We start from the raw sequence: 14,725 nt of genomic DNA on the forward strand, positions 1-14,725 counted from the left end.
GATAATGAATAAAATCCTAAACAATGACAAAAAAGTTAAGGGAGAAAAAGAATGGGGGCTAGAGAAATGGGTCAGTAGGTAAGGACATTTGCTACTCTTCTAGAGGACTCATGTACCCTATCAGATAGCTTACAACCATGTAACTCCAGTTTCAGGGGATTTGATGGTTTCTTCTGACCTCTGAGGGTACCCACATTCTATTATATTTGTTTTTCTTACTTTCGAACAAACTCAGCATGGGTCTGAAGTCTTAGCGACAGCAGTAAACCCTGGGAGACCAAATTTTCCAAACTTTACTTTCCTGTCTCCCTCTAGAGTATTGGCTGTCTTGGAACTCACTATGTAGTCCAAGAAGCAGTCTCAAACATGAGGCCGTCCCCTTGCTTCAGCCTTCTGAGTGCTCTGATGACAGGCAGGAGTGACTGCATCTGGCACCTCGGTGCCTTTTCCAAGGCCAGGGAAACGAAATCACTACGTGAAACAGCAGACAGGACAGGGAGGCGGTGAGCATGGGGCTCCGGATCCAGCATCTCTCAATGCTTGTTCTAGAGCACTTCGGTGGTTGAGTGAGATGTTAAAGCACTTTACTAATGTAAGGTGATGAGGTCTACCTGGGCTCCTGCAGCAGGTGCTTTATTCATGCCCAAACCCAGCACCACTCACTGGAGCTGAGTGGAGCCTACAGATAGGGACAGAATGAGCCATGCACCTAATGGCATATTCCTCTCCACGCTTCCCTCAGGCTAGGATTCCTGTACCTTTGATCAGTCTGATTTAATACAGAGCACCAATCATGCCTTCCTAAGTGAACTGTGCTACCATACCTGACGCGACAGAGTAACCTGTGAGGATGCAGATGGAAATGGGAAATGGGTTCATTCAGAAGGATGAAGACAGGAAGGGAAATAAAGCCAAGGGAAACAGATGCCCCACCCATAGCCATCTTCCTCACTAACAGCTCAATTTGTCCTAAAGAAACCGTATTGGTATACCACGCTACTGAAGACAGAGACCAGGGATGTGAAGGGCAGTCTCTGAGTTGTTTCACTGAGCATTTCATCTTCAGTTTAGCTGAAGACTGGTAATGAAGCTCAATGGTATTAGGGGGATATCTGATCATACTGTGAGACTCCAAGATTATGTTAATAAAATTAACCTTGGGGGTTGGGGATTTAGCTCAGTGGTAGAGTGCTTGCCTAGCAAGAGCAAGGCCCTGGGTTATCCTCAGCTCCACCAAAATAAACAAACAAACAAACAAATAAATAAATAAATAAATAAACCTTCGATCAGGAGATGGAGCTAGTGACTAGTTGATAAGAATTAGCCATAGAGAATATGGAGGACCCAGTAAGATGGATAGAGAGATGCACAGAGGGGGTTGGGGTTTAGCTCAGTGGTAGAGCGTTTGCTTAGCAAGCACAAGGCCCTGGGTTCGGTCCTCAGCTCCAGGAAAAAAGAGGGGGAGAGAGAGAGAGACAGACAGACAGACAGACACAGAGAGAGAAGCAGGGTGGGACTTCAGATTCTCAGGCCTTTTGGTTTGGGATGGGTGGAGAGATGCTCTCTTGCTAGGTCTCTGGCCAAAAAGGAAGGTCAGCTTGTTGCTTCTCGGTCTCTCTGAGCTAGCAGGTTTTCACTCCAACATCTGACTCCCAGGTCTTTATTAGTAAATAGAACAACTTAGATAAAATCAACACAGTGGGTAGAGCACTTACCATGTACAAGGCCTTGGGTTTGACTCCCTAGTACCTCAAGGGGAAAAAAATCCACCAAGACAATCTACTTCTGAGAGAAGGGTTGCAGAAACTCACACCAGTGTTCATCTAAAACCCAGGAGGCCCACCAGGCAGTGGTAGTACATGCCTTTGCCTTTAACCCTAGCACTTTGGTGGCAGAGGCAGGCAAATCTCTGAGTTCAATGCCAGCCTGGTCAAGGACGGCCAGGGCTACACAAAGAAATCTTGTCTCAAAAAAAAAAAAAAAAAAAAAAAGCCAACCCAAAACAAAATATAACAAAAACAAGACCAGGGGGAAAAAAAAAAGTCAACTGCAATCTCTGGGTTGGGTAGGGAACAGGCAGAAGAGCCAATAGACCAGGTAAGCTCAGAACTATGCTGCCATTATAGCTTCTCTGTGCCTTCATGCCCAAAATGGTTTTCCTTAAGGCACCGGCAACCAATCCTTCAAACAATGAAGCCCACATGTTGTCCTCAAATGTACACTGAAGAAAGGCGCTGAAAACCTCACACATTCTATAGTCAGGCTGAAGAAACAGAAACAGTAATTACTGGAGAGAAGACAGAAGGTAGGCCAAGCCTCTGGGGCTATGGCAGAGGAGGAAGGCAGTAATGAAGCAGGGTCCTGCAGAAATGAATGAAAACCACTCAAGGCAGACTCAAACATCACGTTTTATGCTTAGGTACTTGTTCCTCAGATGTCACTAAGACAAGTAAAAACTGCACTAGTCTACAGTAACTGCTTCTGTCCAGGTGAGGTGGAACACACACCTATGATCCCAGCACTTGGGAGGTGGAGGCAGGAGGATTGCCATGAGTTTATGGCCAGCCTGGGTCACATGATAAGACCTATCTCAAGAAAAAAAGGAAATAATTGTTCATCATCTTTGCTATTGTTTGTCTGAGATAGGGTCTCACTGTGTAGACCTGGCCTGGAACTCAATATGTAGCCCAGGCTGGCCTTGTATATATAGATCTGCCTGCCTCTGCCTCTTGAGTGCTGGGATTAAAGGTGTGCACCACCATAACCAGCTGCTCAGTGGCGCTTAAGCACCTTGTGATAGTGTGAATGAGTGATGACCTCAAGAGCCCCTAGGTGGAGCTGTCCTCCCTTGATCAAAGTGTCAGAATGGCAATTGGAAGCACTCACTGAAAGCCAATTCTGTGAGAACAAAGAGATCAATCAAGTCTCCCCCCCCCCCCTTTCTCTCTTGGGTGTGGTGCGTGTCCATCCAGGTGTATGTCCCCAACCTGGTGTGCATCCCTCATCAAGGCAGGGACGAGCCTGACTCTGGAGCTGCACTGTCACTAACGACAAGGTTTTCATCTGCAATACCAAACCCAGAGCCATCGACCTCAAGGTGAAACCCTTTCCCTGCATGTAGCTGATGCGCACCTCTACATTTGAGGCATCAGTACCATGATTATGTGTAGGTGTGCACATGACAGTGCTCAGTAATGCCCATGCCACCACAAAAGTAGGATGTGCTCAGCCTGCAGGGTCACAGTGAGTAGGACTGGTAGAGTGGGAATCGGGAAGGAAAGGTCAGCTCTGAGAGGACGATGTTCATGAGGGCAGAGCTGAGGTGGAAGGGATGCTGACCATCAGGCTGAGCATGGACACTGGGCTGGGGAGAACAACATATACACAGAGGAGCTCTTCTGGGTTTTCTCTGCCTGTATATGGCCCAGCACTAACTCTAATCTCCAAATCTCCAGTGATTAAATGGCCTTTAGTTTATGACAGCGCTGTTCCCTAAGGGGAGGGAAGAGCCTTATCTGATAAGTTAAAGGTCACAGAAGAAACCATGAAACCCTTTGCCAAGAGGCAGAAACAGTCCATGGCCATCATTCTAAAAGATCACATGGTGACTGCTCTCAGTAGACAGAAGAGGATAGAAATATAGGTGAGTTCGGAAGGAGCTGTAGTACAAAAAGGTCAAGAAATTTATGGAAGGTTAAATATCTAAGCAAACATGGAGATGGCTATGAAACAGTTCAAAGGCAGGCCAAGTAAATTAATAGTTTGGTGAGCCAGATTATGAGCAACACTAAATGGACTCAGCAGACTATATTTAAACTCCCCCAACCCCACCCCACCCCACCCCCCTACACACAAAGAAAAAAGCCATAATTTGAAAGGGAGTGGGGGGCACAAGAGGAGTTGCAGTGGGGATGGAAATGGTGTAAATAAGACAGGCAGTGGTAGTCCATGACTTTAATCCCAGCACTCAGGAGTTGAGGCCAGCCTGGTCTACAGGGTGAGTTCCAGAAGAGCCAAGCCTAGACAAAGAAACCCTGCCTGGAAAAACAACAAAACAAAACAAATGTAATGTAATGTAATGTAAATACAGAACTAATGCAAAAAATTCTCAAAAAAATTTTTTTAATTTAAATTTAAGAAAAAGAAAAAAAGGAGGAAATTAGTTAAATGAACAGCTAATCAGATAGGTCTATGTCATGACACACGAGTATAGGCAGGGCTATGTAAACACCCAAAGAGATGGGCCCTGCACATTACTGATCCCAAGAAATGCCATCTCTAGAGAGTAACATTCCCAATTCATTGTTCAGAAAACTCCAGATACACTATTGACTCAGCAGTGTGGTGGAGGGTTCCAGAACTGAGCACGATCCCATCATCTGCTTTGCTCACCTTTCTCGGAGGAATGTACAACAAGCGTCTTTGATGCTCTGCAGCTGCAGGAAGCTTGCCCCCATCAGCAACGACTGCACATTTTGCTGGTCTATAGCAAGGTTGCCATTATAAGCAAAGTTGATGAGAGCCTCCAGGGCACTAGAAGGAAGAGGAAAAGCATGAGAAGCTCTTCAGAGATGAGTCTTGGCCACAGGTCACTTGGTCCTAACTGAACTGATATGACTACCGGTAGTGGTTAAAATGGCGCCATAGGTTCATACATTTGAGTGCTTGGTCATCAGGGAGTGGCACTACTTGAGAGAGAGAACACGACATGGCCTTGCTGGAGTAGGTGTGACCTTGTTGGAGGAAGTGTGTCACTGGGGGTGGGCTTTGGGGTTTCAAAAGCCCAAGCCAGTACCAGTGTCTCTCTCTTTCTGCTGCCTGTAGATCTAGGTATGGAACTCTGGGCTCCTTCTCCAGCACCATGTCTGCCTGTGTGCTGCCATGCTTCCCACCATGATGATAATGGACTGAACCTCTGAAATTGTAATAAGCCCCAATTAAATGCTTTCCTTTATATGAGTTGCCATGGTCATAGTGACTAAGACACTACCTGAAGAATAGATGAGCCCTGTTCAAACATTCATTTAGAGGCTGGAGAGATAACTCTGGTTGAGAGGACCTGAGTTTGGGCCCCAGCAGCCATATAGCAAGTCAGTGTCCCACAGAGGCCTGCAATTTTGGCTTGTAGGAATCTGATACCCTCTTCTGGTATCCATGGGTACCTATGATAGGCCCACTCACCCGAATTCACATACATGTGCATATACTTAAACAGTCACACACATACACAAATAAACAAATCTTTTAAAAATCCATTTGGCTGAGTTGAGTGTGGCAGCACATGCCTGTAATTCTGTCACTTGTGAGTTTGAGGCAGGAGGATCTCAAATTCAAAGTCCAGCCTAATCTATAGTGAGACTACATTGCAAAACAAACAAAATCCATTTTGAGACTATATTTAAATGGAATAACTATTTCAAAGATTCATCCTAGCCAGGTGTGGTGGTATACATCTTTAATCTTAGCACTTAGGAGTCAGAGGCAGGCCAGTCTGCTTTACATAGTGATACCTGTCCCAAAACAAACAAACAACAAAAAAAAAAATACCTAAATAATTATCCATTTACATAAAATTGGACAAATTATAAATTTTTGTTTGTTTGTTTTTGCTTTTCAAGACAGGGTTTCTCTGTGTAACTTTGGTGCCTGTCCTGGAACTCGCTCTATAGACCAGGCTGGCCTCGAACTCACAGAGATCTGCCTGGCTCTGCTTCCCGAGTGCTGGAATTAAAGGTGTGCGCCACTACTGCCTGGCAATAAAATGATTTATTAAGCCCTTTCTCATTCTGCTACACTGGCTTCATGTTTACTGTTTGGGTGGTTGCTATATGATAACTCAACACTAAAGCATGTTCTAATTTCTTGCCTTTGTCAGCAGGCACCATAACTATTATCTTCTTATTGCCATTACAATTTTTAAAAATTATTGATGTTCAGAGGTAAATTTTAGAAAGAAATTTCTAACTTTGTATTTTTGACTTCCCATTCTCATGGAGAATGAAATCCAAATTCCAGCCATAGAGCACTGGCCTCTCCATATCTCTGATCTCTGAACCTTCTACCCTGCCTTATCTTACTGTGTCCCAACACTCTAAACACACTCTCACCTTTTGCCTGGGCAAGCAAGCAAACCTCCTTTCATTTTAGCCCTCCCTTGGTCACTGACTGAGGAGCTCATCCATCTTCTAATTACCATAGAGTGTATGGAGTCGTCCTATTGCATACTGTGCTCTCCTGCAGGCCTTCATGTGGTCCAAGGCTCAGGTTGAAACTGGCCCCAGGGAGCACAATGGTAGGGAGTTTAGTACCTGGGATCCATTCCTTGCATTACAATCTCATCCTGCTTGCACTCCATCATGTCATTAGTAAACATAGCATGGAAGTACGGGATGGAGGCTGCTAAGACGATCCGGTGAGCACTGAATTTGTGGTCCCCGATCTGTGGGCCAAAGAAAATACAAAGACAAATATGAGAACATAAATACAAAAGCCCATCTTCCCTTCCACAGCTTACTCCCCTGCTTAGTGCAGTGACAATGAAGACGTCCCAGGCATGATAGACAAGGCTTATCACAGAGACCTTTGAGTATTTAAAACAATAGACTCGGTTATGGTGGGAGAATGGAAATACAACGTTTAGTGAGGTGCTGTGCAATATCAGTTTAACTATGCAAAGATGTGTTGCAGTGGCAGGAGAGATGGCTTAGTGGTTAAGAATGCTTACTGCCCTTGCATAAGACCCAGCACCCACATCAGATGGCTCTTAACTGTCTGTAACTCAAGTGTCAGGAGGACTCAATGTCCTCTCTGGCCTCCATGGACACCTGCACCCTCACACACACCACACACACACACACACACACACACACCACATACACACATACATGCACACTGGAGAAAAAATTCTTTAAAGGGGCTGGAGAGATGGCTCAGAGGTTAAGAGCACTTGCTGCTCTTCCAGATGACTTGGGTTCAATTCCCAGCACCAACATGGCAGCTCACAACCGTCTGTAGCTCCGGTTCCAGGAGATCCAGCACCCTCACACAGGCATACATGTAGGCAAAACACCAATGCCATAAAATAAAAAAAATTTTTTAAAGATGTATTGTATTTATAGTGTGGAATATTAGTTTAACTCTGTAAAGATGTGTTGCATGTTTACCTTATCTGCCTAAGGCACTTGATTGGGCTAATAAAAAGCTGAACTGCCTCTGGGAGGTGGTGGCACATGCCTGTAACCCCAGCACTCGGGAGGCAGAGGCAGGTGGATCTCTGTGATTTCGAGGCCAGCCTGGTCTACAGAGCTAGTCCAGGACAGGCTCCAAAGCTACAGAGAAACCCTGTCTCAAAAAAAAAAAAAAAAAAAAAAAAAAAAAGGATATGGCTCCTTTAAGAGGCGCACACCTTTAATCTCAGCAAGTGGGAGGCAGGAGCAGGCAGATCTCTGTGAGTTCGAGGCCAACCTGGTCTACAGAGCGAGTTTCAAGACAACCAAGGCTGTTTTACAGAGAAACCCTGTCTCGAAAGAGAGGTGCTGCTGTGCAGCAGAGCACTGGCACACTAAGTAGAAACACCTGCCACAGTGCGGGCACCAACTTCCTAGAGCTGAGGCAGTTAAATGCAGCTCTTGGTTAAAATCAGCTCTTGGCCAGGCACATGGGCTGAAGTCTTTCATGGACCCAAAGAATGGGTGAAGCCAACTGCCAGAGCCACAAGGTGGAGGACCTAGCTGTTGCTTAGCAGTTTAAGGTTTGGCTCACATGGCCAGAGAACACTACTGGGTGCTGGATCCCCTGGAACCGGAGCTACAGACAATTGTGAGCTGCCATGTGGGTGCTGGGTGCACAGTAAACAGATCCAGACCAAAAAAACCAAAAACATAAAAAAAAACTTTAAGCAGGTTACAGTCTACCGTGTGCACAGGTTGCTTAAGAAAAAAAAGAAAATGGGTACAGACAGTCATAGGAAAAATAGTTTAGAAATAATTAAATAAAGTCTTTAAAGAAAGAGTAAAGTGCCAGGTGGCACGCCTTTAATCCCAGCACTCAGGAGGCAGACCCAGGCAGATCTCTGTGAGTTCAAGGCCAGCCTGCGCTACAGAGCAAGATCCAGGACAGGCTCCAAAACTACATGGAGAAACCCTGTCTCAAAAAAGGAAAGAAAGGGGCTGGAGAGATGGACTCAGAGGACCTTCCAGAGGACCCGGGTTCAATTCCCAGCACTCACATGGCAGCTCACAACTGTCTGTAATTCTAGTTCCAGGGGATTTGACACCTTCACACCAATGCATATAAAATAAAGTTTAAAAAAAAAAAGGAAAGAAAGAAAGAGTAAAGTAATATAAAAAAGAATAAGCCATGTTAGGATGGAAAATATACAGGGAGTCTGGCTCCTGTATGGTCCTTTGTAGACTTTGAATTTTTTTGAACGCTAATGAGCGAACAACAGCTGCCAAGAGACATGGGATTGAAAAGGACTGATGAATTAAACCAGCCTAGATACTTGAGGGATGTCTTAACTTTAAGATGGAATTCAGAAAATGTATTACATTAGGGGAGAATTTATGCTTTTGTTTCCAATAAAATGCTCTGGATTCCTTCAAAATTAAGAGAACAATTTGATTGGAGGAAACTCCCCGAAAATCTTGGCTACAGACATAAAGAAATAAACCTAGAAAAACTATAAGACAGGTGGGTATACGCCAATCCCTTGACATGGGAACAGCTCTCAGACTGGATGACATGTGATACATTTTGTTGGTTACAGAGTCATCATGACTTATTATTACATGTCATCCTTTCGTATGGCATGGATAGAGGTTTGGTTATACAGTCTAAACAAACTTATAAAGTTGACAGATGTCTTTTACCTGCTCAAACATAAAACAAAACATCATCTTTGGCTGGCTTATGTACAATGCACAGTCTATACTTGTGTTAATGCAGATATATACTGCCTTTGGAAGTTCATGTGTTTTCAGAGCAAAAGGACCAGACACCAATGAAAGTGGGTGGCCCAGGTGATCCAGTCTTTCAGAGTGCCTCTGTTGGTTTCCTCAGAGTTCTGCATTCAGAACAACTTCGAGGCTGTTAGTTGAGATGGTCCAGCCTCACAGACTATTCTAGTCAGGACTTCAGAAAAGCCTTGCACTTTCCCATTTCAGAGACTAGACAACAAATGTCATAGCTAGTTTTCTTAGAACTTGACCATTATCTCAATTTTTGCAGGGTCTCCTGGGGATGCTATCACCCCCAGACAACAGGAAGCAGTCTAGAGAACATAATGTCCCCATTTCCAAGAGGTTGGGGTGGGTAGTTTTTGGTCATTTGGTGAGTTGTGGATGTTTGTCATCATTTAGTGGGAAAATAGGAAGACAGGACAAAAAGACAACTATTCATCTCAAATACTTTATAATAGTATGGATTTTTGTATATTTTGGTTATTTTTGTTATACAGTATGTATGTTTCTACTCTTGGTTTAAGGTATTGTACCTATGCAGCTCACTTAAAAATGTAATGTGAAGTTCCAGTCCTTGAAAGCTATTATTACAAACTGTTTAGGACAATTTAAAAATGCAGGCTAGTAGTTAGTCATCTATAACAATCAAACTTGTAGTCATGTTAGGTATGTTTTCAAGTTTAAACAGATATATTTTAGATAGACAGGTGATCTTCAAATGATTCAGAGAACTACCGACTATGGCATTTAAAATGCTTAATAACCTAAGGCTTTTCATGACAGTGAGACATGTCTACTCCTGGCAGCACCAATCTACTTTATAAAAGGAAAGTGGCATCGAAGAAACTCCATATGGAATTTGCTTCCATTGTGGCAAAGCTAGCCATTTGGGCAAGAAACTGTCCTTGCCTTGATTGCTGACAATATGCTGTACAAATGGGACATGCAAAACACAAAAGAAAACTACTGCTGAATTTTGCCAAGACAAGGTGGAATAGTTCTTCAAAATTCCTTGCTTGCCTAAGGTACTTGATTGGCCTAATAAAAAGCTGACTGGCCAATAGCAAGGGAGGAGGTGTAGGCAGGACTTCTGGGTAGAGAGGTTAAGCAGGAAGAGGATTTAGGCTGGGGGGGGGGGGGGGAGAAAAAAAGATGCCGGAGAGATGCCAGGGGCTAGCCAGACAGACACACAGGAAGCAGAAAGTAGGACATACAGAATGAAAGAATGGTAAAAAGCCCTGAGGCAAAACATAGATGGATAGAAACAGGTTAAATTAAGTTAAAAGAGCTAGTGGGATAAGCCTAAGTTAAAGGCTGAGCATTCATAATTAATAAGTCTCCATGTCTTCATTTGGGAGCTGGTTGGCGGCCCAAAGAAAATTCCACCTACAATGAGGAGTAAATGTGGTAAGACAAATAGGAGCTTGAACACATGAGTGCAGTTTTATCACAGAGCATCCTCCAGTGCAGCCCTTGCAACTCCTCCCTTCAGTTCATGCCCACTGCTTCAACACTTCACTAGAACGCCAGTGTTATTAAAAAGCACATGGAACAGAAAAGTACTCAAGCTAGAGCACCTAAAAGCATATTCTCCTAGAAAAACAAACAGTGAGAGGACCTGGCTTGAACAGGAGGTGTTGTGTCTGGGGAAAATAACCCTGGCAGAAGCTAACGGGAATGACCTATGCTGCAAACAGACTGGTCCAAAGGGTCAGAGGCCATTTCTTTCTCCTGTGTACTTTTAGGTGCTGAGCCATCTCTCCAGTCCTATTGATTTTTGAATCAAGGTCTCACTATGTAGCCCTGGGTGGTCTGAAACTTGCTATGTAAACCACACTGAACTTGAAGTCACAGAGGTCTGCCTGCCTCTGCCTCCTGAATGTTGGGATGAAAGGCATGTGCCCAGTTCTATTGGATTTTTTATATTATTATTATTATTATTGCTTTCTGTTTTGTTTTTTAAGATTTATTTATTTATTATGTGTACAGTGTTCTGCCTGCATGTATGCCTGTAGGCCAGAAGAGCGCACCAGATCTCATTACAGATGGTTATGAGCCACCACGTGGTTGCTGGGAATTGAACTCAGGACCTCTTAAAGAACAGCCAGTGTTCTTAATCTCCAAGCCATCTCTCCAGCCCTCTATTGGACTTTAAAATATATTTATTTTAACTTTTTATTTGTTTGTGTGTGTGTGTGTGTGTGTGTGTGTGTGTGTGTGTGAGCTCCAGGTTCAGTGAGAAAGACTCTGTCTAAAAAAATAAGGTGAAGAGTGATTTGAAAAGACACTCAACATCAACCTCTGGCCTACACACACACACACACACACACACACACACACACACACACACACAGGCACACATGAACACATACACAGTGATTAAGGAAGACACTCAACATCAACCTCTGGCCTACACACACACACACACACACACACACACACACACACACACACACACATAGGCACACATGAACACATATGCAGTGATTAAGGAAGACACTCAACATTGACCTGTGGCCTCCACATACGTGCCCACATTAACAAACTCATACCTAGCATTAGAAAAGGGGAGGAAACTGTTAAGGGAAGTGTCATGAGAGGTTAGCAAGATGGCTGACAAGTAGAGGTGCTTACCACACAAGCCTGACTCCCTGAGTGTGACCTTCCAAACCCAAGGTGGGTAGAGGAAACTGATTCCTGAAGGTTGTCTTCTGACCTCACAGGGTCACTGCGGCCTGTGCATACCAGGCCTCACACAGAATGATTCAACAGAGTAAACAAAGGAGGAAGTGGTGTGAGGGCTGGGGAGATGACTCAGTGTGCTGTCTGTCCTGAGGACCTGAGTGCAGATCTCCAGCACCTACATATGAGCCTGGAGTGACAGTGTGCATCTGTAACCCCAGTGCTAGGGTGCAGAGGCAACAAGACCCAGGGGGCTCCAGCCAACCAGCCTGGCAGAGTCAGCAAATTTCAGATTCAGTGAGAGTGTCAGTCTCAAAAAATCAGGTGGAGAGAAATGTAGAAAGACCTCCAATGTCAACCTCTGGTTCCCACATGTGTGTACATAATCAAGCACACCTGGATACAAACATACACATTACATTCATAACCACACATAAAAAGAAAAATAAAAGTAGTGCTATGAAAATATTTTTCCAGATTTTAAAATAATGTTTCTAGATTGATAAGGCAGAAAGAATGCACAAGAGAAGCCAGCACCAAGGTACAGCGCTTGAAACTTCAGAACTCCAGAAATAAGACCAAGTCTAAAACTTAGAGATAATAGCTGCTCACTTAGGGTTAGTGTTCGGAAAGCCACAAGAATGCTCCAAAGCAATAAGCTAGATGCCTGCTTGCAAAACTGTCTGATAGTAGGGACTGGAGAGATGGCACAGAAGTCAAGAACACTTGCTGCTCTTCCAGAGGACCCAAGCTCAGTTCCCAGCACCACCTACATTGGGCACCTCACAACCACCAGCACCAGGGGATCCCATGCCCTCTTCTGACTACCACATAGTGTATACACACACACACACACACACACACACACACACACACACACACACACACACACACACACACAGTTGGCTAGAAAGCCCAAGGATCACCCTGTTTCCACTTGCTCTGTACTGGAAGTGCAGGAATGTGCTGCCATGCTGGCTTTGACAAGGATGCTGGGGACCAAATGCAGGTTGTTATGCTTGCACAGTATTTTGCCAACCAGTCCCTCCTCTCTACTGTCTGTTTTCTCTTCCTAAGTAAATTCTATTTATTTGTATATGTGCATGCACACATGTACCACAGTACACCTATAGAGGATGTGGAAAACAAAACAAAAACCTAAAAAATTGCCCTCTTTCCTCAGCCTCCCCAAGGGTTGGTTTTAAAGATACTGATCACAAAGCAGGGCTTTTAGTCAAAACAGGTTTTATTTTTTGTTTATTTTTTTATTTCTGAATTGGTGATTGAACTCAGGGACTCTCTTGTGCTAGGCAAGCATTCTGTCACTGAGCTACATCACCAACCTAAGCTGGGGTCTCTGTTGTTTGTCTTTTGGCTCTTTTGGGGGGCCCACCCACCACCCAGCTCCAAAATAAATTCACTCACAGAGGCTTATTCTTACTTATAAATGACCGGCCTTAGCTTGGCTTAGTTTCTAGCTTTCCTTAAATTATCCTGTTTACTTTTGCCTCTGGGCTTTTCCCGATCCCTAACTTCTGTAAATCTTACTCCTGGCTGGCTGGTTGTGTAGCTGGGTGGCTGGTCTCTGATGTCCTCCCCTTCTCTGGCCCCTTTAGATCTCCCCTCCCAGATTTCTCCCTCTATGTATTCTCTCTGCCTGCCAGTCCCGCCTGTCCTTTCTCCTGCCTTGGTATTGGCCAGTTCTTTCTTAAACCATCAGGTGTTTTACACAGACACAGTGACACAGCTTCAGAGTTACACAATTCAACATAAACAGAAGTAGCACACCTTAGACTATTCCACTACAGGTCTCGCTGTGCTGCTCAGGCTAGCCTTGAACCTTCTGTTGCAGTCTTCCAAGTAGTTGGGATTACACCTGAACTCCACCACCTTCAGCCTTGCTCTTTAATATTTATCAAAGAAACAGAATGAGTTTTATGCTTTGCTTCATTAGGTTTTTGAGACAGGCTCTCCTCTAGCCAAGGCTGGCCTTGGACAGATCCTCTTGCCTACCTCCCAAGTACAGGATTATAGGAATGGACCACCACTCACAACTCAAAGGAATAGTGTTCCTGATTTTCAAAACTGAGTAGTGGAGCTACAGTACATGTACACATAAAGCACCATTGATTTTAGATCCCAACCTCTCTCTCCTTTGTGTAACTCTGTTACTTCTTTTAATTTTCCAAACAGCATACTGACAAGTATGTTTTAGGGGCTTCATTGTAGAAAACAGCATGAAGGAAGCCAACAGGAAATCAGAGGTTCTTCAGGCTGTCTCTGGGGTGTACTGTGGCAGAGCCTCAGGCAGAGGTGTTGTGTCTACTCTTTGTATAAGTCAAGTGGCATGAATGCCCACTATGGTTTTGTCAGAAGTGGTTTGGACTTTCCAGCTGCAACTGACTTCTTTTCCTTAGAAGTTGCTAAAAGGATCAAGCACTCAGAACCATTCCATGCACATCTTAAGTACTGTGCTGTGGGATCTTTTGGTACACTGTAAAGATGTGTCTCTGCTTAAGGTGTCTTCTAATTGCTTTAGTAAAGGCTGAATGGCCAATAGCTAGGATGGAGAGAATAGATGAGACTTCTGGAAAAAGAGAGGACTCTGGGAAGAAGAGAGGCAGAGATGCCAGCGAGACAACAGTAAAGCAAGTCAGACATACAGAATGAAGGAGAGGTAAGAAAAAAAAAAAAAAAAGCCATGTGGCAAAATGCAGATTAATAGAAACAGGGTAATTTAAGTTATAAGAGCTGGTTAATGGGGGTTAGAGATTTAGCTCAGTGGTAGAATGCTTGCCTAGCAAGCGCAAGGCCCAGGGTTCAATCCTCAGCTCCAAAAAAAAAAAAAAAAAAAGAGCTGGTTAATTAATAATAAGTCTCAGTGTCATTATTTGTGGGTTGGTGGCCACCAAGAAAAGGCTGACTACAGTATTGTATTCCTGTTGGCAGGCAAATTCTAATTACTGATTATTTTTAGAGTATTTTTTTTCTTTTGGTGTTGGGGATTGAACTTGGGGGCCTTGCACATACCAGGGAAGTACTCTACCACTGATCTATATCACCAGTAGGAGGGTTTTAAGTTT

At 44.0% G+C, this 14,725-nt stretch overlaps 1 protein-coding gene across 2 annotated transcripts in view; it reads right to left on the reverse strand.

Moving 5' to 3' along the window:
- Klhl18 (kelch like family member 18) overlaps positions 1–14,725 on the reverse strand; it is a 65,170-nt gene that overhangs the window by 25,797 nt on the left and 24,648 nt on the right. For both annotated transcript variants that reach the window (XM_036192199.1, XM_036192200.1), the window contains exons 2-3: positions 6,309–6,439; positions 4,393–4,533 (exon numbers count right to left, since the gene is read on the reverse strand). In XM_036192199.1, coding sequence (XP_036048092.1) covers positions 4,393–4,533; positions 6,309–6,439 — 272 coding nt within the window. The remainder of the gene's footprint in view (positions 1–4,392; positions 4,534–6,308; positions 6,440–14,725) is intronic.

Source organism: Onychomys torridus, chromosome 7 (assembly GCF_903995425.1).
Source record: "Onychomys torridus chromosome 7, mOncTor1.1, whole genome shotgun sequence".
NCBI lineage: Eukaryota > Metazoa > Chordata > Mammalia > Rodentia > Cricetidae > Onychomys > Onychomys torridus.